The sequence below is a fragment of the Dermacentor silvarum genome, chromosome 2 (assembly GCF_013339745.2).
Source record: "Dermacentor silvarum isolate Dsil-2018 chromosome 2, BIME_Dsil_1.4, whole genome shotgun sequence".
NCBI lineage: Eukaryota > Metazoa > Arthropoda > Arachnida > Ixodida > Ixodidae > Dermacentor > Dermacentor silvarum.
This window is the reverse complement of record NC_051155.1, coordinates 75,900,139-75,927,727: the sequence shown is the minus strand read 5'-3', so window position 1 is coordinate 75,927,727 and position 27,589 is coordinate 75,900,139. Positions and strand designations below refer to the sequence as shown.

General features: G+C 47.9%; 1 protein-coding gene across 1 annotated transcript in view; it reads right to left on the bottom strand.

Annotated features, from left to right (window-relative positions):
- LOC119440990 (uncharacterized) overlaps positions 1–27,589 on the bottom strand; it is a 360,528-nt gene that overhangs the window by 51,670 nt on the left and 281,269 nt on the right. The window contains exon 5 of the mRNA XM_049662789.1: positions 3,643–3,705. Within this exon, the coding sequence (XP_049518746.1) occupies positions 3,643–3,705 (63 nt within the window). The remainder of the gene's footprint in view (positions 1–3,642; positions 3,706–27,589) is intronic.

Sequence of the window (27,589 nt, the reverse complement as noted above, 5' to 3'; positions counted from 1 at the left end):
TCGAATGCTTCGGTTATAATTGCGTTACGTATGAAGGCCTCGTCAACGTTATTGAAAGTTGCCAGGCGCATACACTTAACTCGAGCACCACGAGTTATAAATGAACGCACTCGACTCTTATCAAAAGCACAAATGACGATCGAAATACATTGAAATTTTTTTATGTTTCAGTCGGAAATTCTAATAACATATGTCTTTCATCTTTGCAGTTGTTTAATAAAATCTAAGAAGGCGATTTATTTAACCCCATTCTATTTTATAAATCGATATCTACTGGTTCTCGTAATTGCCTATGTTGCTATAGTTTTTGTACTTATATATTTCTGGTTTGGAATTTTTAAACAATATTGTTGGGCTTCGGATAATGTTTACATGTAGGCTGTATTCGCCCTAAGTTGGAATAAACTTTGTAACGGGTGACACTTGCGATTTATCTGAATGGCCTACCCCTGTAAATTTTACTCGGATGGATATCAACATCGGGCCTGACTAAAAATATTCAAACATGCAAAGTCGGTCACATAACAGAGTTATTTAAGGCAAAGATCATTTGTTACCTATTAATTGTGAGAATTTGCGCCTTCGTAAAAGGTATAGTGTACACAGAAAGCAGCTAGTGGTTGTCTTAATCTCGCCGCGTCATAGATGACCGGCGCGTGTAATTCCTCTTTCAGTGCCGCGTCATCTTCTTTCTGGGGTTTTACGTGATAAAACCAGTTCTTATTATGAGGCATGCCGTAGTGGAGGGCTCCGGATTAATTTTGACCAGCTGCGGTTCTTTAACGTGCACTACAACGCGAGCACACGGGCGTTTTTGCATTTCGCCTCCATCTAAATGCGGCCGCCGCATCACCACTCTATACAGGCGAGGGTCATCACCTTGTAGGAGGTCAGCGGACGCCAGCCAGGCTGCATCTCGGTCACCAGGTAGTGTTCCGGCCTTTGCAGGTCTGGCAAAGAGATAGTGGGTGCACACGACTCTATGAGCACGGAAAAAAGCTCATGAAATGATGAAATTGGGACCTCTGCAAAAACGCGTGAGCCCCCTCACGAGGAAACAATAAATCAGTCGAGAGCGTTGTACTCTTTCCAACCTTGGTTTGCGTTGATATTTGGCAGAAAAACGGAGATCGTTAACGAAGAAAATTGAAAGCGGTACCTATATTTTTTTTATTGCTCGTGACATCAATGTGGCCGTGAATTCAGGATTAGGCATAGCTCTTTCAAGAGCGCTGTGAAGTCATTGATTTGGACAAAGTAACAAGTATAGCCGCGATCAAACGCAGTTGAAATCCGTGAGGTGGTGCGGGTAAATACAGGTGGCAGTCGCCTTTCCCTCCCACTATGTGCAGTTTTCGCGTCCATCTTGGCTCACCGAGCGGCAGCTCATGCTAAGGCTGACCTGTTCGGTATTCCGTAATTGCAGTCCATATACCAATCCAGCCTAACGGCTCTCTTTAGTGTCCCTTTAAGCCGAAACAAGCTTCACGTGGAGCAAAAGCTCTGCGTATTTGCTGTGCTTTTCACAACACATACCCGCGTTATAGCATTCAAGTTTTTGTCCCAGATGTAACTCGCGCTAGCTTTTGTTTGGAATTTTTTTTTCACTTTTCAGAACGTTTACGACGCCTATATGTGCGCCTCTATGGCCATCAAACGCGCCCATTTTGACGCCGAAAATAACATTGTTTAGATGTGTCGAAATTGCCGCAACGCGTCTCTTTTCACGTGCGCTTAATAGAAAGAAAGAAAGAAAGGAAGGAAGAAGGAAAGAAAGGGATGGACAGCATTTTAGTCTCTAGTCGCTTCTGTAAAATTTTGTGTAATGTCATATGTGAGTGCAAGAAGCGTTGTCAATGAATTTTTCGCATTTACTTTTTTTATTTTTTTACGTTGATATTGTGACATGTGCTTACTTTTGTACAATGATCCTCTGGTATATGTATATATGCAACGTGTAGTGTATTTTTGCCGAGTTTATTTCTGCTAGATAGGGAAATCACCTTTCATCTGTAGTGCCTGGTTTTACAGAAATATGGGGCCAGTCAAGCTGCCTTAACGCAACTTTTTTCCTACCCTCCTCATCACACCCTGTCCTCCTTACAAGTTGTGCGAAGTAAACACAAACTCAAACATCCACAAACCTTCGGGCAGTGTGGTGTCTCCTGCGACTGGGCCTTCACGGTGGGAATGGCGTGCGTGCCACAGCAACATCGGATACGTGTCATGGACCAAGCTGGTTCTGCGAAGAAGGAACTTTCTTGTTCAGTGCACGCAGTCTGCTAGCTACTAAAATCTGCGATGGTGAAATATTTTAATCTTTGCATTAAGGCAGGCTAATAAATCAAATATTGAGCTGGTCGGAAGCAGTACAACGAAAGCGCAGTCCAAGTCGATCATCATGGGAGACAAGTCAATGGCGCTTCGGGTGCAGTTCAATGACATCACACCGCGCGGCTAAGGGATAATTTGACTCTTGAACACTTTTTGATAATTTGTTGACGATGGCCATTAGGCAACCTCGAATACCAATGCAGGTGCGCCTAGTGCGACTCGTGGTGTGCTGCTATATCGTGCTTGTTCGACGAGTGGACTGATTTTATTCAAGGCCACACGTCGTATACGTGTGTATAATGTACACCGCCATTTTTCTTGTCTTTCCTCCAGGCAATGCCGTCCTGCGCAGCTCTTAAAGCCTGCGAACTGATCGCGTAGTTAACTAGAGGTTGCATTTTCTCAAGTGCGAAAAGTCGCGCGAGTCTGTCAGCATTCGTGATGGTAGAGCAGCGTTTACAAATGGACACGTCTATGAAAGCGACACGACAAAGCTCTGCGTTCGCATATTCTGAAGTCATTTCTAAACACACAAAACTACGGCGCATTCGTATCGTCGATCATCATAGTTTCACCAGGAGCTTAACCAAGAGGAGCGAAATGCAAACTGCCATAAAACGATGTGCGGCATGTGGGAAAGCTGGTTCATGATATTCATACCTCCGTGAAACAAGCGACACGTGAAAGAGTACAGCAAAGGCGTACACTCGCGGATAAGTGTATTAGCAGAAATAAATTTAAAAAACGAACGACGTTTTGTGCTCACAGTGTTCTACGGCGTTTCTGTATGCATGTGACCCTGGCAGTTAACCTAGTCGCGAGTGTATGCAAGCTGTCTCCTTTCACGTGTGTGTTTTCATGAGCGAAGAGTGAAGAGGATGAAAATCCGGCGTATCATGTTGGGCATGCCAACATATCTTGTGTGGGAACATACCTGTTTATATATGTCAGTTCCATACATTTTTAAAATTCATATGGAACTTGCCCCATAATATATTTGGGAACATACAGGCTTTTATGTGGGGCATTCCTATGTTTCATATGGGGATCATATCGGACATGCCACATATCATATCTGAGGATATATGGGTTTTTATATGGGACTCCCTCATGTCCGTACGGGATTTTTCGATATGGGGAATGTGTACGCTGCATTAAGTGACAAGCCTCACCCGCGTAAAAACTCAGAAATCTTCAAGTGGCTGAAGAGAGAGAGGGAAGCTTGATCGCTAATGTTGTGATTGATTGCTCAATTTGTACAAGAGGCCTGATGTCGTAAACTTTGACGTAAAGACGATGCTTTCGTACCTGGCGTCCAGGAAGAATGCCGATGTCCGGTTCTGGGCGTTATCCATGAGGCCGCAAATCTCGCTGTTGGAGAGAGAAGAAAGAAACCATTTACTAAATATCGGTCAGCCAGGGATCACGATGCGAATAAAATTTGCTTCTATATAACTGTTTTGTTAGAGTATGCGGCCAGCTTTTACGAATATGATTATATTTCGTAATTTTTAGTGCCACGTTAGTTGTGTATAACACACACAAGCACAAACAAACGCTCAGCTTCGTTCTTAAGATGCCTTGATTACGTCTGTTCTGATAGCCATTCATGATAGGCAGCACCCGTCGTTTACTGCGCGCTGCTATTCCGGATCACCCGATTGGCCATCATTGTGCCGTTCTAATAATGTGTTGCAGCTGCAGCAGACATTACTTAGTAAATTTCACTGCTGCCGACATTACTTTTGGTTCTCGCAATACATTGTTGTATGCTACATGTAGGCAGTGATCGATGTATCGGACTGCTGCGTGTTAATTTGTATTCTTAAATATTCTGGGGCTGTTGGTTCTAGAATCACGATCTGATTAGGAGGCACGCCATAGTAGGGGGGCTTCGGATTAATTTTGACCACTCGGCGTTCTTTAACGTGCACCCAATATACACTACACAAGGGTTTTTACGTTGTGCCCCCAATGGACTGCCGCCACAGCAGCTGGGATTGAGCCCGCGACCTCGAGCTCCGCAGCGCAGTGTCATAACCACTGGACTACCGCCGCGTCTTAGTTCTCTTCAAAATGTCGTATCCGACAGTTCTTGCAAAGTTTTGAGCAAGAGGCGTTGATGACGTCGTGAGGTTGTCTGGACACGTAATCGTCGCACAACGTATGTTCTTGCACCGGAATCATAAGACTGATTTCTTGCCGGCTATTGCAGGCTTTTGCTTCATATTTGCCGTATGGCGAGTCCTTGCCATAATTTGTACAGTGGACGCGTCACATTGCTAGGATATTCGTGCTGCACTGTAGGGCCGGCGCTACGCAGCAAATATTGATGGATTTGTAGAGAAGGTTACATGGTTACCCATCTATGAGGGTTGGACGACAATGGCTTCAGCGTTGGTGCACTGAGCGGTGCGAACATTGCGCTCAAGTGCTGGACAGAAAACAGTCCGACATTTATTGTACTCAATCTGATTGGTGGCCTTACGTACGTTAAACGAAGGGGCGCCTTTATTAACATCTTAGCGTACAAGATCACAGTGCTGATTACGGATCAAGAGAAGCTTTTTACAGGGTAATTTATTTTTTAGTTCGCATGGAGCGTATCGGCGCAATTCTGCCTTTCAGGTAGGTTACTTAATTGGCGGACCTTACTTGCACGGCGAATCGCAATTTCCAGGTAACTAGTTTTTTAAAGGTTCAATAATCAACGTTATATTTATTCGCTTCAGGACACATACCGCAAATGCGAAGTTGCGAATGAGCAGTAATGAAGTCCACGTCTGCTTGGCAGAAATCACAAAGTTAGCCCAACATTCCCATTTATCCATCCTTAAAATGCGCTACTGTATACTTTGGCGGTGGCTCCAATTACAGTTTACCATAGCCGCACCCCTACAAAAAAAGTGCCAATAAACATACACAACGTGTTTTTGAAGTCTTCGCAACGTAACAAATGATGTTACGTATTTTTTCGCACAAGCACCAACACCCGCTTTGTGGCATCTTATCTCTTCAGGGCCTTTGTTGCCTCTAATCCTTGCTAAATAATCTGACATCGTGTCTGCCCTTAGTGGGTGAGCACAATTATTTGAGGAAAAGGGAAGCAAGCAAAACTAAGATGGTAGTCTTCAAAGAGAATGCTGCTGTTGCAGTAAATGAGTTCAGAGCCCAAGGAATTGCTGCAGCCTGTTGCCTTTGTTTTTTGTTTCACATTTACTACCAGTTTAACGCGCACCATTTTCCAGCCCACCTGTTTTTGACAGCCTGTTATCGCGGCTTCTGGTTATTCGACAGTGTACGAAAAAAAAAAGCCTGGCGTGCTTCCCAAATCACCGCGGACTCGCAAAGAGTGCAACCGCTTGCGAAGTGGCCATTTCTGGCTTGCATTCCGTTGTCAGAGCGTGAATAATTCTTGTCAACTGAACTCCTTCAGTTTGAGTTTATTTCTTTCGTAAGTGGAATACATGCTTACATAAGTATACAGGAGGAGGTCCCAGAGAATGTAGCTCAAAGAAAATATACGTTTCTGCTAATATATAACTAAAAACAGCAATGTAGTAATCACTAAGCGGAATATTAGGCCAAGTAAATAAAGTACAAATTGGAAATAATACAAATTCAATAACTATTAGTAAAATGATAGTGGCTAAATACCAACAACAATATATATATATATATATATATATATATATTGTCAGCATTAGTCATACACTTCATATTCTCATCTGTACATACTCATCATCACCATTCTTGGTCTGGTGGTGGGGCTCTCGCTTGAGAAAATAAAGAAGAGAGTGACCGCCTAAACGTTGTCTCACAAGTGGTGGAGTGTGCTTTCCGGTTCCTCGGTCATCTCGCCTCTGGTCTCGCTTCAGCTTCACCTACGCTACATCCCTGGAGCTCCGCTCGGGTCGCCGCCTCTTCCAAGTGCACTCAAACATGTCCCAAGACCAGCAGGCCAATACCGCGCCATCCACCTTGCCTGCTCCCGCGGCAGCCCCTTCTTGGACAGTCACCACCAAAAAAACGGTCAAATGGATCCACCGGTGTTTGCTGGACTTCGCGGTGATGACGTTGAAAACTGGTTGGAGCAATACGAGCGCGTGAGTGATCTTAATCACTCAGACGAATCTGCAAAACTGCGGCACGTCGTCTTCTATCTCACCGGCGTCGCAAAAACTTAATTTTCCAACCATGCGCTCGATCTCGTAAACTGGAACACATTTAAACTTCACCTACGACAGATTTTCGCGAACTCTTCTGTCCGATCCGATATCGCCAAAAAGAAGCTTGCTGAGTGTGTTCAGCACACGGGAGAGTCGTACACTTCGTACATAGAGGACGTCCTTGCCCTCTGCCGCCGCGTGAACAGCTCGATGGCGGAGAGTGACCGTGTACGCCACCTGCTCAAGGGTATTGCGACTGTCGCATTCAATGCTCCTGTCGTGCTGAACCCCACTATCGTCGCAGACATCATCAGTCCGCGTCAGCGCCTGGATGAGCTTACTATGATCCGCGTATACCCCGACACGTCTGATTTCAGGGCGTCCAACGATAGCGAGCTACGTGCTCTGATTCGCTCCATAATCCGTAAGGAACTGCACACCCAAGCTTCGTCGACCTCTCCGGAAGTTCATATGACACCTCCTGGTGGCGGCCTACGCCATATCGTGAGGGAAGAGATAGCTGATGTGACGTGCCCGCTAACCCCGAACCCGCTACCCATCCCTACGCCAACTTATGCTCAGGTTGCCTCCCTGGTGCCACCCTTGCAGCGGCCACCCACCACACCAGGAACCTGCGCCAACTTATGCTCAGGTTGCCTCCCTGGTGCCACCTTTGCAGCAGCCACCTCAACAGGCACCTGCAATGCACGGGTCCCTGAATCCCATCACTGCGCGACCAACACCTCTTGAATTTTACAACACGTGGAGCCCACCTCGGCCTGTTTGCTACTACTGCGGCATCCGTGGCCACATTTCAAGGTTTTGCCGTCGCCGTCAGCAAGATGAAAGGCGTGGCTATGACGGTTTTCAAAGGGATGAGTTTTCTGAGCCTGTACCACAACGTCTGCGTTCGTACTACAATTATTATCCTCGACGTTCCCCATCTCCGCAGGAATTCAAAGCTGCCGGTTCATTGCGCTTCCCGCGTCGTTACTCTCCATCACCGATGCGACGCTCCTTTTCCCCTCTTCGACCGGCTACTTCGTCCTCCGATCACCGGCCGGAAAACTAAATAGTGCAGCTTCAGGAGGGAAAGCTGCATCCTTTGGACAACTTGAAACTCCTCCGGAGTGCCCGTCAAATAAACTTGTGGTGTTTGTTGAAGGTATACGGACTGAAGCCTTGGTTGACACGGGTGCATCGCTTTCGGTTATTAGTACTCACTTGTGTTCTCGATTGCGAAAAGTGAAGACACCATATAATGGCTCTCCCCTTCGTTGTGCTAATGCAGTTCTTCTTCAGCCCTCTGGTGTTTGCACTGCGCGTGTTTTCATTGATGGCATCCTTCACCACATTCAGTTTGCCGTGCTATCTTCGTGTACCTACGCCATGATTTTGGAATGGGACTTTGTCCTCAGCGTCAGCTTTCATATCTTGCCGTCAGCTAACTATTCATATGACGGACACTGAATCTTCGTCCGCTGTCGATGCTCACAGCCTGCGCTTCGTCACGTGTACTGACTCTTTCATTCCCCCGGGCAGTGAGCATGTTCTTACACTGACTTCCGAGACGATTGTAAATGGTGATGTGTTCCTTGCACTGAGCGGTCACTGCCTATCTGGTGGGCTTAGCATTGCTCCTAGCCTGGTGCGGTTTCAAGACGGTAGAGCATTGATCACTGTGCATAACCCTAGTTCTTCGCCAGTAGTGCTCTCGTAGGGCACCGCTGTGACCTGCATTACTGACACCGAACCTCTTTCACTAGTACCCCTTCACACCGACTCACCAGCTTTGTCTACCACAACTGACGATCATGCTGCGTCCACTGCTTTAACGGCCGCGATAAATCCCGATCTGACTGCTGCGCTGAAAGAATACCTTTTGGCCCTACTGCAGAAACACATCGCCTTATTTGACGTTAACACCAAGCTTCTGGGACGCACTTCCGTTGTTGTGCATCGCGTCGAAACCAAAGGCTCTTCGATTGTACGACGTCGCCCGTATCGCGTGTCTTCCGCAGAACGAAAAATCATTGCGGACAACGTTGATGACATGCTTAAAAGAGACATCATTCGGCCATCGTCCAGTTCTTGTTCGTCTCCTGTTGTGTTGGTCCGCAAGAAAGACGGCTCTGTACGATTTTGCGTCGATTATCGAGAACTTAATAAGATCACGCGCAAAGACGTATATCCGATGCCAAGAATCGACGATGCCATTGATTCCCTACAGGGCGCTGAATATTTCTCAAGTCTCGACCTTCAATCCGGGTACTGGCAAATACGCATGCACGAAGCGGACAAGGGCAAGACAGCCTTTGCAACACCAGATGGACTTTACGAATTCAACGTGATGCCCTTCGGTTTATGTAATGCTCCTGCAACATTTTCTACAAGTTTTCGTCAGCACCTTGAGCGTTTGGACCACGTTTTAACATGCCTTTCTAACGCTGGACTCCAACTCAACACAAAGAAATGTCATTTTGGCCGAAAGAACATCGAAGCGTTGGGCCACCTTGTCAGTAAAGATGGCGTTCGATCAGATCCTGACAAGATAGCTGCTGTGATTCACTTTCCTCGCCCTGAAAATCAAAAGCAGTTGAGAAGTTTTTTGGGCCTGGCTTCCTGCTTCCGCCGCTTCTTCAGTCATTTTGCTGCCATGGCGTCCCCGCTGCACAAGTTGCTGACGTCGGGCACTGCTCTCACTTGGACAGACGACTGCAAACTTTCTTTGCAAGTCCTCAAGCAAGCCTTGACATCCGACCCCGTCCTGTGTCACTTTGATGAGAACGCACCAACTTTTTGCACACCGACGCTAGTGGCCATGGGATTGGTGCTGTCCTTCTACAGCGTGATACCACTGCACGAGAGCGAGTTGTTGCTTACGCCAGTCGCACATTAACGGCTGCTGAACAGAACCACTCGATCAAAGAACAGGAATGCCTCGCAGTAGTTTGGGCCATACAAAAATTTCGACCATATCTTAATGGACGCCACTTCACTGTCATAACCGACCATCACGCCTTATGCTGGTTGTCGTCACTGAAAAATTTGTCTGGACGCCTTGGTCGCTGGGTGGTCCGATTACAAGAGTGCGATTTTGACGTTGTATACAAGTCTGGGAAAAAACAAGATGCCGACGCTCTGTCTCGCTGCCCGCTTCCACTATTATCTTCGAGCACGTCTCTCCATTCCGCGCCACTTAACGAGACTATGTCTCCCCTTACGTTATTACCGCTAGCTGTTACTGACACGACATCTTCTAATCGCGGCACGTTTGCCTCGTGTCAACGTTATGATCCCGCCTGCAGCAGCATCATCGACCGGCTGTGCGGTACTATTTCTGCGCCGAATGCCCGATTACGTCGACAACTGCGACTATTTAAGCTCGAGAATGATGTGCTGCACCGCTACATTCACAACACTGACGAAAACCACTGGGTACCCGTTCTTCCACGTTCGCTGCGCACACAAATCCTTCAAGCCTTTCAACACGACCCATCTGCTGGCCACTTGGGTTTCCACAAAACGTACCACCGCGGAAGGAGCCGTTTGGCCATATAGCCCATCCCATGTCCCGCGACACCTTTTGCCATCGTTGGAATAGACTTGCTCGGACCTCTGTCCATAACGCCAGCAGGTTTTCGTTGGATCGTGACGACCACCTCACACGGTACGCAGAGACGGCGCCTTTACGCTCTAGTTCGGCCTCAGACGTTGCCAACTTCTTTTTGGATGCCATTGTGCTGCGTCATGGAGCACCACGTGTACTGTTGCGTGATCGCGTTAAGACTTTCATGTCAACAATGATCGAAGAAGTACTCAGAGCTTGTGGCACAGTTCATAAGACGACATCCGCGTACCACCCTCAAACAAATGGCTTAACGGAGCGATTTCCCCGCACGCTAACAGATATGATATCAATGTATATCGGGCCAAGCCACGACAACTGGGGCAAATTTTACCTTTTGTGATGTTTGCTCACAACACTGCTATCCAGCGAACTACAGGCTACTCACCCTTCTACCTCGTTTACGGCCGTTCGCCGACATTCGCCATCGACGCCACTTTCTTAACTGCCCCAACTAACACCTCGGCCAATATACCCGAACAGTTCGTCCCGCGACTTCACGAATGTCGTGACCGTGCTCGATTCAATACAGAAGTCAGTCGACTAGACCGCAAGCAACGTTACGCCATCTCTCGTCGAGAGGTCTCCTTTCGTCCTGGAGATGAAGTGCTCCTTAGGACGCTCATTCGTACACCCGGTTTGTACGAGAAGTTTGAATCGCGCTTCCTTGGACCCTACATTATTAGCGAACAAACATCCCCTGTGAACTATCGTGTTACTCCCGTCGAGGTTTCTTCGGATCGTTGTCATCGTGGTTCGGAGATCGTTCACGTTTCGCGTCTCAAACGATTCGTTCGGCGTTTCCCTCCTGGCAAAGTCGCGGCCTGGCTGGCCGCTTGCCAGCGCGGGAAAATTAGTGTGAGCATTATTCATACACTTCATATTCTCATCTGTACATACTCATCATCACCATTCGTGGTCTGGTGGTGGGGCTCTCGCTTGAGAAATTAAAGGAGAGAGTGACCGCCTAAACGTTGTCTCGCAATATATATATATATATATATATATATATATATATATATATATATTCAGATTCAACGCACATCCTAGAATCGATGTGAAGCTTTCGTTAAGAGGTTAATTCACCGCAATAAATTTGCCCATTTGATTTGTGCGTTTTTGGCCTAAAGGAACCTAGCGCACACATGTGGCCTCTCGCACCCGTGCTATGGAATGTGACACACAGCGCGATCATCGCACAGAGCTTTAGTTGGCGTGGGCAACGACTAGAAGTATGCGTGCTATTAGTTTCATCGAGAATGCATTTCGTGTTCGAGAGGTGTTCAGTAATCAACCCGATCTGCCAGAGTGAATCACCCTGCTTGATGGTTTGGTACAGCTCAAAAAGTTTTAATACCCGTGAGCCACAAAAAAAGGCTGATGTATTGTAACATTGTGCGATTGCCTGTTCAGTAAAAAAAAGGCAATAACGAGAAGAAGAAAAAAAAACGGTATTGTGGTCTAAATAGAGAATCAGGCTGTTGAAGTGGGGGACCGAGGTTTTATCCCACCATCGGGCACGTAATTAAATATTTTGTTAATCTTGAGCTAATCAGCAAGAGAGCAGCAGCACCCAGCAGCCACGGTCAGGAAAGTCTGCTAGAGTTCGCCATGAAAGCTTTGCTTTAAAAGTTAAGAAGTTAACTTGAAAGTCTCTGTCTTTAAATGCACTTCAATAATAGAACGAAGCAACGTTTGCGGGTCATCAGAAATCTGGAATATTCGTGTAGAATACCGTCTTGTTCATAGTGAACAAACGGTATTCACACATTCGATAGGTAGATAGTGAAAGATCCGCATTGAGTAAAAAAAGAGAAGTGTTATAAATAGTTCGGTCTTAGATTATTCTAGTGGGAAGATTTTAAGATTTTGTAGTGTCGCTAAATATAAATACTTCGCCCACCGGGACTGTGTGGCAATTTGATTCCAACTCAATTTAGGAATCTCGGGCTCCTACCATTCCATTCTCATTCCGTTTGCCAGGCTAGTGCCACCGTTCCTTTCCGGGTGTTCGAAAAATGTGGAATGACTCCTTAACCATTCCAAGGGACACCCATAAGAAGTACGCCAATGCATTGATTTAGCAGATTCGGAGGACAATATCTTGGAAGTGGCGACAGTCCTAAGATTTATGTAAGTAGCCGTGACTTCACTACTGCTCGGATTCAATTTCACTATTACAATGTGTGCCCTATTGTGAAAAATTAAAACATTAGTGAATATGTTTAATTAGCTACCTGAACATTGCCTTTTCTCATGCAGGTAATTTCAGCCTCTACCATAAATCTACCCGAAAGGCGGAAAACGCGATTCCTCATAGACGATTAAAAAAGAATACTGTTTGATTAATAATAAAACTAGTAATAATAATAATAATGTAATGATAATAATAATAATAATTAGAACTAATTACTAATAATAATTAGTAATGTAATAATAATAAGAAGAAGAACATGTGGCATATAGGGACGGAGATCGTTTATCTGGCGATGGCGAATAGCACGTCAAGAAGAACGCGCCTTTACTGAAACGGAATACGTCAACCTATATCACACCAGATTGCCGCGTCTATGGCCAGAACGAGACTTGTTATATGACCGACAGGTGTGTGCACAATGGAACAGCTTTTGATCAACTGTCGCATTAAAAAGCAAGCTCGACATTGTGGAGCTCCGGACCCTTGCTCGCTTGCTCAGCAGGCATTCACACGCGGTAACGAAGCTTTCCGGGCTTAATTAGTCACCACGCCTCTGTTGTTTCCGATGTTTTATTACAGCTTCCAAATTGCACGGGGTGCGAGATCAGGCGTTTTGCGAGACCAACAGACACCGAAGTCAAGAAAGGCTGTGGGGAATTGAAGTTTAATTGAAATGTTCAGTGAATTAAGAATGTGAGGTAAATCTGCGATAAGCTTCATGTTCTTGAAGGGGAAGGGAAAAAAACGGCAACTTTTCGCCGGTGAGTGCCGAACCGACAACCTCCGCATGCTCTACCATTTGAACCAGGACGGGAATTGCCTGCCTTCTGATGACTACGTGATGACTGCGGTTGAAAGGGCATTACACATGCACCGCCACAGTCGTGAATGGCGCCGGCTATCTCTGCTCGCCTGGCAAGATTTATTGTACATGTCCGTCGTGAGCAATATGAGAGGAAACCCCTAATTAGTTTTTAACCGACGATTATTCGTGACGTGCGATTTGGAATGTGACATGTGAATATCGAGCATGTTGCTCGCAACGTTGAACGTTTATTGTCATTGAACACTTTTATGCGAGACGTGTGTGGTTAGCCACTACGGGCTCTTGAAAGCGATTTTGTTCTTCCCCTTCATAGAGGACGTGCATACATTGCTTAAAAACATCTTCCGCTTACGGTTGCTTTGATCTTGTCCAAATTTTGCCGAAGCATCGCATTTTATGGTGCGGATTGTTCTTTAACAATTACTTGCCGTGCTTTTACGAACAATACGCAAAGTTCATTGTTTATGGGCAAGTTAGCTGCTGCCAAGGCTACGCTATAGCATAAACTTATGCCGTCGCCCTTCGGAGCTGTCGAAAGCAGCCGTTCCGGGATGTTTGTCGCGGTTACCCGCTCCTCAAACACGCCACAACCCTCCCAGAAAAGCTGCTTTCCACACGTGCCGACAGGGGATGACACAAGTTTATGCTAGTGCAATTTTGGCAGCAGCTAGCTTCCCCATTGACGAAGGCAACTTCGAACTTTTTTTTCTTGAAAACCCGGCACGTAACTGTGCAAGTGTTACATTGAACGCTCCGGACGATAAAATGCTATTATTCCGCGAAATTCGAGCAAAAGAAGAGAAGCAACAAGCGCAAATTCTTACTTAAAAATGATTTTACGCGAAATATACATGCCCCTGTATTGCTCGAGGTGGCGCACCACTGATCCCAAGAAAATGGAAGGAGGGACTGCCGGTCGCCGTAGCTAAACTGGTATGACACTGAACGCTGTCATGCGGAGGTCGTGGCTTCGGCTGCCAAGTTGTGCTCTTGGTTCTTTCACTTTTCTTCCAGAGGCGAGGCGCAGACGGACGGTAATCCGTGACCGACGTTCCTGTTCTCTTGCTCATTTAGGGACGTTGTTGGCGCCGAAAAATCGGTCCATCGTGTGGATGCACTGTCAGCGGCATAGATATACGCTAGATTAAGTGGCGGACAGCGACGCGCATGCGCGGCGCACGTACCGTGCTAGGGTGAGTCGGGTGGTGTGCCAGCGAACGTCCTGTTGGCGCAGACGGAGCACGCGCACCAGCCTCTCCTCGGTTGGGCAACTACCAAGGCAGAACAGCTCGCGGTCACGGTCATTACAGCTGACGGCTGCCACCTTAGAGCTGCAACACAGGTCCACAGACACACTGGCTACGCTCTCACCGATCTCGCACTACACAGTGTGCCTCTCCTTATTATGTGCAGCGCCCTGTAGGTGCTAATCAGTGCCAACATTGAAGGTGCTGGCGGTACGAAACAGGAGCGGAAGGCTATTATGAGATGCTGTTATATAGCCGCACGAAGCGACGAAAAAGTTTGGTAATGTCTAGCAGACATCTAAAGGCCTCGGGAGCTTACTTATTTGGAATGATCTGCTGGAATTCGACCGGCTTGGGTTCCGTGCACAATGAGAGGAGCGGAGAACATGGAGTTGCGTGAGTCATCGTGTAGAAGCAGTCTTCCTGCATGCGAATAGGCAACAATGTTAGTAGTGTATTCGTCACAGCAGTGTAGTTCGCGGTACGAGATACGCCGCGAATGTGTCAGTATGCAAATGCGTCCAGATATTGAACTGCAGTTTGTGCAGGGAGCGTGACCCGCCAGAAACGCCACGTATACTCTTTGTACGCAGTTCTTTCAGAGTGTGAGCCAACAAGTATGTGGGACGTGACCCGAACTGCAAATTTTCAAAAACGTTATAACATACAAACACGGAGCTTCACCGCCAAGTTAACAGCTTTAACACATAGGCACGAGGTTTATTATCATTACTATATTTATTTATTTTGCTAAGTGGCAACATTCAGAGAGTGTAGGAGAAAAAAAAAGAAAAATACAAAACATTTTTGCGGTTTAGTATTAAGAAGCGCAACTTACAAAACAGGCGAATGCCGGTGTTTGAAGTTACAACAGTCAGCACCGAACTGTTCATTACTCTCCAAACAGCGCAGGTTAGCACATCGCATACCGTCGAAAGCGAACGACGTTTGTTGGACAACGCAGCACATTTTTATTCTTCTCTCGGAGCGATATTATGCAGCGGAATACCTCGGGCTTGGTGATGACGATGCTGCCGAAGCTGAGCTGCTGCAGCCAGCCGCGTCGTGCCGACAGCGGGGGCGGAACCGAACCCTCGTTGAACCTCCACCAAGGGCTCAGCAGAAGAGCGCTCCGTCAAAAGCGAAGAGACTACGGCGGCGCCTCTGGTGCGCCAGCGGCGAATGATCTTGGTCACCGACAGGTGGATGATTGCTGCGACGCCGAAGCACCAATAAAGCACTCGCACTACAAGCCATTATCAAGAAAGAGCGCGAGACATGTTTTAAGAGCGCTCGTCTGATCAATGTCTACATACGACAGAGACTGATCAGACAGGCGCTCTTGCGAGTTTTTTGTCGTCCTGAAATTAAAGACGGAGGATGTGAAAGCTAGATGTCTCTCTAAAGTAGCACTGGGAGCTTGATTAAATCAAGCAGGCTAGGTGGCTGTTTGTCACCCCCCGGTTTCAAACGGGATGCCAGTAGCTCATCCTTCTCATCGGGAACATCGGGAATGCTTTGTCTGTTTAAAAAAAAATACGAGGCCTGCGCTGCACACGCAGCACAATCACAGCGTAAGCTAGCCGAGCATTTCGACAGTACTACCTAGTAATTTAAGTGAATGCGTCAGGAACGCGCTTGGGACGCCGTCGCGCGTGCAAGCCGACGCGTTCCATCGCCGATGGCTAGCGCCGTTTGGCCCATTCAAGCGGCCGTCGATGCAACTAGGGCTGTCACATTCGCTCCCATTGCAACGCGCCCGACGCGGCCTGCTTGGGACGCTGTCGCGCGTGAAAGCCGATGCGTTCCATCGCCGATGGATAGCAAGCGCTTGCGTGGCTCAGTGCTATACTCGCGGACAACTTTCTGTGGCAATGAAGGGCAAGTTACAGGCGCGTGGATGCTGCACATTTGCTACCGCGCCAAGTAGTCCGGCAGCGTTTGACAGTGCTTTTCGTTGCTCGGAACAGACGCTCAATCGTCGAAGCTTCCACGTGCGACGGTTTCGCGTTTGCCCAGACGCGCAAGGGAAAAGCCGCAGAATAAGTGAACTTTTACACTCAGTGGTGTGTTCTGCCTTATTTAACTGTTGCTAATAAGCAGTTTATGTTTTCTCTTCCCCAGCCTAAACCAACGTGGATTAAAACGCGGGACTTTTTTCAGAAGCGCTCTCACTTGTGTGCGTTTCGCCTCCGTAGCTTTCCCTTCATTACCACAGAATGTTGTCCGCGAGTATAGAGTATCCGCCTCCCAAGCCGCGGGCCTGGGTTCGATCCCGGCGGAGAGCGGGTACTTATTTTAGCATGCGATAGTGGCTACGGGGCGGCGGCCAGGTGGCTTTTTGTCACCGCCCTGTTTCAAAGGGGGTGGCAGTAAATTATCATTCTCATGGGTAATGTTTTGGCCGAGTAAAAAAGATAAGACAGACGAAATAAGAAAAATAGCTTGGTGCTGAAATCCACCGCTCCGTTTCAAAGGGGACGCTCATAGCGTCCATCCATCCACCTGCAATGCAGCCCTTAACCAGGCCACGACCCCCCCCCCCCCCTCTCTATAGCGTGCCGTCCCTGCCGGGACTTCTCATTTACATACACCTTGTGAGAATGCCCCGTAGTTAAAAGACCGGTGCCAGTATACAACACTGCATCCCACCTCTCTGAACGATTGGCTCAATTCCCCCGAAGCCACATCTCTCTTCTTCAGGATCACGTGGCTTAGAGGCAATGACAATTTGAAAACAAAAGCTGTGGACTATGGGCTGAATAAACTATTCTCTCTGAAGCAGCACCCTTCGCGTCTTATAGGAGCAGAACTTTCTTCTTCTGGAGCTTCCTACATGTCTACGTTCTGCGGGTACGTGCCATTGACGTTCTCGCAGTCACTATCTAAGGCTTGTATACCTATATAAATATAGGCTGCAGGGGTTTGCTACGTAGAGAACCAATGTTGCGAATTACTAATAAGTGAGGCATGGCCGTTTAGTCAACCATTACCTCTGCTTTGGTGTCTTACCACAGTTGTTTTCATGCCAGTAGAACCAACCTAATGAGGTTTTCTCTTGGCGTGGAGTCGTGCGGCGCACTGCCTTGCGGCAACACTTACGGCCACATCGGCATCGCCTTAGGCTTCCCTACAAAAGTGTGAGCGGTGTGTCTGGCACCTATGCTAGCTATTTGGAGGCAAAATAAATAAATATTGCGGGCTTCAACGTCCCGAGGCTTCACAGCGGCTTATGAGAAACGTCGTAGTGTAGGCCTACGGAATAATGCTGGCCAGCTGGGGTTATTTACCGTGCACCTGAATCTAAATACAAGAGTGCTCTTGCATTCCGTCTCCGTGAGAATGCGGCAGCCATGGCTGGTAATCGAACCCGCGACCTTGTGCAAAATCGCAGAACTCGATAGCCATTGAGTCACCGCGGCGGGGTTTTAGAGAAAAGGGTAGATGCGCTTTAGTACTCACTAGAGGGCTGTGGCGTAGCGGCAGCGCGCTTTTGAGCGCCAGCGCAACCCATTTCAGGCAAATGTGGACAGCGCGTTCACACCAGCCTGCCCCCCAAAATTAGCGTAGGTTGCACCAGTGGCGCATGGCTAAAGAAACGGCAGAGCTGATCGGCATCTAGCTGGTCCAGGCCTTACGGGTTATACTGTTCGAAGAATTTATTGATTATTAATTGATTATTCATTACTTATTGATTGACTGTCGATTGGCTATCGCAAGGTATTGGCTACATATTTGTGCTAGGCGAAGCACTACCAAGTGATCCCCAGCATTTTTCCCGGAATTTTTTGATAATTCATTGATTATCGATTAGTTATTCATTGGCTATCAATTGGCTATCGATGACTGACTATGCTAAAGTAGTCCCAACCATGCTTAACTAGACATAGCCAGGCTCATCTTCGCTAGTTCACATGGGTACGTGCCCAATACGGGCGCGGTGTAGACCTCCTCAACCAGGGGGCTGCTTTCGAACGATTGCGCTTGGACAGTTTCTGCACTTCCGCCAGGATCGGCCCACATTTTATCTTCGCGGTTGACACCATTACGCCCGGCCTTAACAGCTCCGCTGTTAAAATACCAGAAAATGGGTTCGACGAAACGTTGGCTCCAGGCTGAGCCTTCCCTCGATCGCCCCCCGTTGATCAAAAACGGCAGCGCCATTTGCCGCGGTTCACTTGTGCGTTCGTAGCTCGCGACATCGCCATGGATTGCAAACCGTTTGTTCGCGAAATGAGCCGTGACTAGACCGTTGTAAAAATGCCCATCGAAACCGCTACTCACTTGGGAGAGACACGGGACTGACGTCCGGTGCGAGCCTGACGTCGTCCGAGTAGGAGTACTGATGGTAGTCCTCACTCAGGTCGACCCCTTTGAAAGCCGACGTGGCACTTGTAGGGACAGAGACCTCGGCAGCGGTATCTGAATTATGCGATCCGAGGACTGCGTTGCAGTGTCCACTGAAACAGACAAGCAGGACTTACATTACCTAGGGTGTCCGTTGACAGCGGCGAGCCTACCAACCTCCAGCAGCGCTGGTCCGTTCTTAACTAGCGCGAGCTCGGTCTAGCGCGACGAGGAGGCATATTGTCGTCGTCTTCACTTCGAGCCAAGCGACAGTATGTGATGATTGCGCCCCCTCTTCGTCACCACACAATTCAAATTAAAAAAAAACAAAGAAAAAAACTGTCAGCCCTTCCACTGGGGTGGAGATGGAAGACCAGCGAAGCTCTAATATGGTGGGAATTACTTATTTACAATTATGACTATTAGGATATGATGGTGTAATTGGTTAATTGAACAATTAAAGAATGAGAAATATATATAATCCGGTGGTTTTCATTTATTTAGTGCCCGCAGGGACCATGGCCTTATGGTACACCGCCGTAGGGTGCACGGCAAAGGTTGGCACGTTCGTCATAAACATGTCACCAACGCCGCGCGCGTTCGCACCGAACGCGGGCAAAACGCCGCCGCCGTCGACAACGGTTGTGCGCGTTGTTTGTCTGACCGCACACAACCGCTGTCAAAACGCTGACTACGTAAGGAACGGCTAAACGTCGTTGTCTACACTGTTAGGGGAGTGGAGGGCGAGCGCCCAGAGAGAGTCTGCGGCAGAGGCCGGCAGGGCTGCGCGCATGCGCCGCAGTGGGAGAGCGGGCACACACACGCACAGTCTAGGGTGCCTCGATGGCCTCCTCGCCCACCTCTCCACTTCCCACTGGGAACTCGCGTTTGCTCCCCGTGAAAGCGCGCGTCCCTCGCCCTCGCTGGCTTTCTCTCGCACATACAGCATATGGTCAATTACAGTTGTTATTGCAATAGCAATTATGCAGCTTTAGAACATTTAGAAGGATCAGAGAACAAACGGGGGTAGACGATATTCTAGTTGACATTAAGCGGAAGAAATGGAGCTGGGCAGGCCATGTAATGCGTAGGATGGATCTCCGGTGGACCATTAGGGTTACAGAATGGATACCAAGACAAGGGAAGCGCAGTCGAGGACGGCAGAAAGTCAGGTGGGATGATGAGGTTAGGAAATTCGCAGGGGCAAGTTGGAATACGCTAGCGCAAGACAGGGGTAATTGGAGATCGCAGGGAGAGGCCTTCGTCCTGCAGTGGACATAAATATAGGCTGATGATGATGAGAACATGAAGATGAAGATAACATAGAGGTAATGAACGAAACCGTAACTAGGCTGATCTCAGAAGCAGCATTCGAAGTGGCAGGTAAGGCACCAAGGCAACCAGTAGGGAAGCTCTCCCACGAAACAAAGGACCTAATAAAGAAACGACAAAACATGAAAGTTTCGAACTCAAGAGATCAGATAGAATTCGCTGAACTGTCAAAACTGATCAACAAAGAGAAAGTAAGGGATATTCGAAATTATAACGTGGGAAAGATTGAGGAAGCTGTAAAATATGGACGCAGCATAAAATCAGTAAGAAGAAAGCTTGGCATAGGACAAGCCAAGATGTATGCACTGAAAGATAAGCAGGGTAATATCATCAGCAATTTCGATGATATAGTAAAAGCAGCGGAAGAATTCTCTACTGACCTGCACAGTTCCCAAGACAGCCAAGCTACATTCATTCGAAATAGTGATGAACCGGATACAGAAGCTCCTTCTATAACTAGCGATGAAGTTAGAAGGGCCTTGAAAGACATGACCAGGGGAAAAGCGGCTGGAGAAGATAGAATAACAGTAGATTTAATCAAAGATGGAGGAGGTATCATGCTTGAAAAGCTTGCGGCCCTTTATACGCAATGCCTCACAACTTCAAGTGTACCAGAGAGCTGGAAGAACGCCAACATTGTACTTATCCATAAGAAGGGAGAAGTTAAAGAATTGAAGAATTACAGACCCAATACCTTGCTTTCAGTATTGTATAAAATATTCACTAAGATAATTTCCAATACAATCAGGGCAACACTTGACTTCAACCAACCAAGAGAACAGGCTGGCTTCAGGAAGGGATATTCTACGATGGATCATATCCATGTCATCAATCAGGTAATCGAAAAATCTGTGGAGTACAATCAACCTCTTTATATGGCTTTCATAGATTATGAAAAGGCATTTGATTCAGTAGAGATACAAGCAGTCATAGAGGCATTGCGAAATCAAGGAGTACAGGAGGCGTACGTGAATACTTTAGCAAGGATTCAACAGCTACCTTGATTCTCCACAAGAAAAGTAGAAAGTTACCTATCAAGAAAGAGGTCAGGCAAGGAGACACAATCTCTCCAATACTATGCACTGCATGCTTAGAAGAAGTATTCAAACTCTTAGACCGGCCAGGCTTAAGAGTGAGGATCGACGGCGAATATCTCAGCAACCTTCGGTTTGCAGATGACATTGTCCTATTCAGGCAACAATGGAGACGAATTACAACAATTGATTGAGGTCCTTCATCGAGAAAGTGTAAGAATTGGGTTGAAGATGAATATGCAGAAGACAAAGATAATGTTCAATAGCCTGGCAAGGGAACAAGAATTCAGGATCCCCAGTGAGCATCTAGAGTATGTAAATAGATATAGATAGATAGATAAAGAACTTTATTGAGGTCCTGAAGGATTCCGCCCCCGTTTATAGGGGGAGGATCGCGGGCCGCTCCCACGTAGGGACGGGGAGGCCTAGCCTCACCGCCGCGTCGTGGGCCTTCTGGACAGCCTTGAGTTGTTGTAGTAGGACCGGGCTCTTGATCATGGAATCAAATTCATCTTCAGAGCAGTCGTGATGCTTTCCCTGTAAAGAGGGGCACCTCCAGAGCATGTGTCTGAAATCACTGCGATCGTTACAGTCTGGACAATGTGCTGAAATGTAAGGAATACGTTTATCTAGGTCAATTAATCACAGGGGACCCTGATCATAAGAAAGAAATTTACAGAAGAATAGAATTGGGATGGACTGCATACGTCAGGCATTGACAAATCCTGAACGGGAGCTTACCACTGTCGTTGAAAAGAAAAGTGTACAATCATTGCATTCTACCGGTGCTAACATATGGGGCAGAAACTTGGAGGTTAACAAAGAAGCTCGAGAACAAGTTAAGGACCGCACAAAGAGCGATGGAACGAAAAATCTTAGGAGTAACGTTAAGAGACAGGGAGAGAGCGGTATGGATCAGAGAACAAACGGGGATAGACGATATTCTAGTTGACATTAAGCGGAAGAAATGGAGCTGGGCAGGCCATGTAATGCGTAGTATGGATAACCGGTCGACCATTAGGGCTACAGAATGGATACCAAGAGAAGGGAAGCGCAGTCGAGGACGGCAGAAAACCAGGTGGGATGACGAAGTTAGGAAATTCGCAGGCGCAAGTTGGAATACGCTAGCGCAAGACAGTGGTAATTGGAGATCGCAGGGAGAGGCCATCGTCCTGCAGTGGACATAAATATAGGCTGATGATGATGATGATGAATTATATGGACACTCAGAGGATTTCTGCCGTCGGCGTCGCCATGGCCGTGGGGTTCCGTATGACGTTAACAGCGATGAAATCGTCCCCGCGTGCCGGACGCTGTATGTGCGAGTGAAAGGGCACGAGGGACGCGCGCTTTCACGGGGAGCGAACACGGCGGAGAACAAAAGCGCGTTCTATTCCGTGCTCCCTGAAGGGCTGCAGAATTAGCGTCTCTTTCCTCATTTACCACCATATATATAGAGAGAGCAAACGCGATCTTCTTCCGTTGCGCGAAAGGCCCTGGGGGGACGGGAGAGAGGGAGGGGAGGAGACGTTTAGGTGCAGAACCCAATGCGTATTTATATAAAAGAAAACACCGCATATCCACGGGGTGGATGATGATGAGTGGGCGAAGCTCCGGAGGGAATCATCGGTAAACCGTGAATCTTCCGTGTAATTGGCCCAGTCTCGCCGCACTAAATCGAACGATTGAATTCCACCAATGACACGCGCCATATGTGACGTCATTCCTATTTTATAACAGCGCCCTTCATTATAATTGCACCATGTCCCGCTTAAGGGGACGCTAGCACAAACGCGTTAGAAACGTGCAGTACTCTCTAGTAAGGGGGAGAGGCCACAGCGTCTTACGCAGCCGTTTACACATGCCGGAACGTGCACCGCGTTTGCCGACGCCATCACATCACTGCTGAGAGAGTATAACCCCCGTATTCATAAACGCTCCTCGACTTGAACTTGAATTGCCACCGCCTTCAACGCGTTTCGAACGCGCTGCCCAAGGCGGTGGCAAGTCAAGTTCAAGTCGAGGAGCGTTTATGAATACGGGGGTAAGGCGGAGAGGCCACAGCGTCTTACACCAGCTTCTTACACGGGCCGTAACGCGCTAGCACAAACGCGTTAGAAACGCGCAGTCTTTCGTTAATGTTGGGTATTTATTGTCATCGTGGTGCGTGTCCATGTGCGCTTCGTGGCGTAGTGGTTAGCGCCGCGAGTTCGGAAGCGAGGGGTCCCTGGTTCGATTCCGCGCTACGGACACAACTTTCGGATTTTTTTTTTCATAAAAGTAGACGTGGCTACCTACTACGACGACGACGACTTCTACTACTACTACATACTACAGAGGAGGGACAGACCCACATCATAAGGACCTTCGCCCCTAAAACGTTGCTAGGCGAGAAGGTGGTAAAGACTTCCGACGCTGCTCGACGATTTTGCCGTTCTGATCTCGTCTAAAACCTCCGAGCCGCCCCCAGAGGTCCTGACAACAGTCACCAATGCCACGTGCATTCAGTGCGAATGCGGGCAAAACGGCGACGGCGTCGACAACAGTTCTGTGTGTTGCCAGTGCTGCTGCATGTCCAAGTTTGTACTGCTGATAAAACTACTATCCTTACTCCGTATAGCTCTCTACTAAGTTGCTATCGCAATTGATGCTTCGCCTTTCCGGTGAAACTGCGACATTTTTTTATATTGCCGGACGCGACGATCGAAAGGTGAGCCCTTAACAGCTTCGCTGTAAAAAAACACATTTATGGGGTTTTACGTGCGAAAACCACTATATGATTATGTGGCACGCCGTAGTGGGAGACTCCTGATTAATTTGGACCATCTGGGGTTCTTTAACGTGCACCTAAATCCAAGTACCACAATTCAAATTAAAGCACGTAGACAGGAGATAACATTTATCAGATTTACTGGCAGCATCTGACATTTGATGGTGCGATCACATAGTTTCGGGACTAGCTTTCCTGTGCGGCAAGAAGGTCAGCGTGCGTTTTAGCAAAGAGCAGGCATAATGAGTAGTACCCTTTATTTGTTCTTGGCCCGAGTAGCATCGAGCTGGTAGCCATCGACGGCTGTGCTAAACAAGTTTTTGTGACCAAACCCACGGAAACCTTTGTGACTTCAATATGGAGTACAAACTACGTTGAAGACAGGTAGCATCTTACATCAAAAGCAATACTAATAAGGAAGAAAGGTTGCCGGGTCAAAATTTATTCATCGGTTTCACGACGAATAAGTTTGAAAAAAGTGTTCAATGAGAACATTTGTTGTCATTGAACACTTTTATTGGAGACGTGTGTGGTTAGCCGCTATGGCCTCTTGAAAGCTGATTTTGTTGCTCCCCTTCATAGAGGACGTGCATACGTTGCTTAAAAGAATAGACAAAAATCTTCCGCTTACCGTTGCTTTGATCTTGTTCAAATTTCGCCGAAACATCTCATTTTATGGTGCGGATTGTTCTTGAACAATTACTTGCCGTGCTTTTACGAACAATACGCAAAGTTCATTGTTTATGGGGAAGTTAGCTGCTGCCAAGGCTACGCTATAGCATACACTTATGCCGTCATATGTAGGAGCTGTGGAAAGCAGCCGTTCCGGGATGGTTGTGGCGGTTGCCCGCTCCTCAAACACGTGACAACCCTCCCAGAAAAGCTGCTTTCCGCACGTGCCGACAGGGGATGGCAGAAGTTTATGCTAGTGCAGTTTTGGCAGCAGCTAGCTTCCCCATAGACGAAGGCAACTTCGAATTTTTTTTTCTTGAAAACCCGGCAAGTAACTGTGCAAGTGTTACATTGAACGCTCCGGACCATAAAATGCTATCTTTCCGCGGAATTCGAGCAAAAGAAGAGCAGCGACAAGGGCAAATTCTTACTTTAAAATGATTTTAGCGAAATATGCATGCTCCTGTATTGCTCGAGGTGGCGCACCACTGATCCCAAGAAAGAGACGGAGGGACTGCCGGTCGCCGTGGCTAAAATGGTATCACACTGGACGCGTCATGCGGAGGTAGTGGATTCGGCTGTCAAGTTGTGTGCGTGTTTCTTTCACTTTTCTTCCAGAGGCGTTCCTATTGTCTTGCTCATTTAGGGACGTTGTTGGTGACGAAAAATTCGGTCCATCGTGTGGATGCACAGTCAGCGGCATATATCTCCGCCAGATTAAGTGGTGGACAGCGATGCGCATGCGTGGCGCACGTACCGTGCCAGGGTGAGTTGGGTGGTGTGCCAGCGAACGTCCTGTTGGCGCAAACGGAGCACGCGCACCAGCCTCTCCTCGGTTGGGCAACTACCAAGGGAGAACAGCTCGCGGTCACGGTCATTACAGCTGACGGCTGCCACCTTGGAGCTGCAACACAGGCCACAGACACACTGGCTACTCTCTCTCCGATCTCGCACTACACAGTGTGCCTCTCTTTATTACGTGCAGCGCCGTGTAGGTGCTAATCAGTGCCAACATTGAAGGCGCTGGCGGTACGAAATGGCAGCGGAATGCTATTATATGATGCTGTTATATAGCCGCACGAAGCGACGAAAAAGTTTGGTAATGTCTAGCAGACATCTAAAGGCCTCGGGAGCTTACTTATTTGGAATGATCTGCTGGAATTCGATCGGCTTGGGTTCCGTGCACAATGACAGGAGCGGAGTCCACGGAGTTGCGTCAGTCATTGTATAGATGCGGTCTTCCTGCATGCACATAGGCAACAATTTTAGCAGTGTATTCGTCACCGCAGCGTAGTTCGCGGCACGAGATACGCCGCGAATGTGTCAGTGTGGACATGCCTCCAGATATTGAACTGCAGTTTGTGCAGGGAGCGTGAACCGCCAGAAACGCCATGTATAATCTTTGTACGCAGTTCTTTCACAGTGTTAGCCGACAAATATATGGGACATTGCCCCGAACTGCAAATTTTTAAAAACGTTATAACATACCAACACGGAGCTTCACCGCCAAGTTACCAGCTTTAATGCATGCGCACGAGGTGTATTATCATTATTATATTGATTTATTTTGCTAAGTGGCGACAGTGAGAGTGTGTTGGAGAAAAAAATGAAGAAAAATAATAAATAATTTTGCACTTTAGTATTAAGAAGCCACACTTACAAAACAAGCGAATGCCAGCGTTTGAAGTAGCAACGGTCAGCACCGAACTGTTCATTACTCTATCCAAACAGCGCAGGTTAGCGGATCGCATACCTCCGAAAGCGAACGACGTTTGCTGGACAACGCAGCAAATTTTTTTTCTCTCGGAGCGATATTACGCAGCGCAGTACCTCGGGCTTGGTGATCACGATGCTGCTCGAAGCTGAGCTGCTGCAGCCAGCCGCGTCGTGCCGACAGGGGGGGTGAAACCGACGCTCGCCTAACCTCCACCACGGGCTCAGCAGTAGAGCGCTCCGTCAAAAGCGAAGAGACTACGGCGGTTCCTCCGGTGCGCCAGCGCCGAATGGTCTTGGTGAGCGACCGGTGGATGATTGCTGCGACACCGAGGCACCAATAAAGCACTCGCACTACAAGCCATTATCAAAAAAGAGCGCGAGACATGTTTTAAGGAGCCTATATGCGACAGAGACTGATCAGACGAGCGCTCTTGCGAGTTTTTTGTCGTCCCAAAATTAAACACGGAGTATGTGAATGCTAGATGTCTCTCTAAAGTAGCACTGGGAGCTTGATTAAATCAAGCAGGCCAGGTGGCTATTTGTCACCGCCTGGTTTCAAAGGGGATGCCAGTAACTCATGATCCTCATCGGGAATGTTTTGTCTGTTTAAGAAAATGCCAGTCCTGCGCTGCACACGCAGAACAGTCACAGCGTAAGCTAGACGAGCATTTCGACAGCACTACCTAGTAATTTAAGTGAATGCGTCAGGAACGCACTTGGGACGCAGTCAAGCGTGCAAGCCGAGGCGTTCCATCGCCGATGGCTAGCGCCGTTCGGCCCAGCCAAGCGGCCGACAATGCAACTTCCTCTGTCACATTCGCTCCCAATGCAACGCGCCCGACGCGGCCTGCTTGGGACGCTGTCGCGCGTGTAAGCCAATGCCTTCCATCGCCGATGGCTAGCGCCTTCCCCCTCTCGGATAGCAAGCGCTTGAGTGGCTCGCTTTCATGCATGCTTTTATGCTAGGGGGTCAGGGCTCCAAGCTGTTCTGACAGTATCCGTCTCCCACGCAGTGGGCCAGGGTTCAATCCCAGCGGAGAGCGGGTAATTTTTTTCGCATGCGATAGCGGCTACGGGTCGGCGGCGGCGGCATCATCGCGACCCGAAAAGGCTATTGGAAGGAGCCCATAACAGCTTACGCTGTAAAAGATAAGACAGACGAAATAAGAAAAATAGCTTGGTACCGCAATCCACCAGCCCGTTTCACATGGAACGCTCATAGCGTCCATCCATCCACCTGCAATGCACCAGTTTACCAGGCCACGAGAAGCACCCCCGCTACCTCTCTATAGCCTGCCGTCACTGCGGGGACTACTA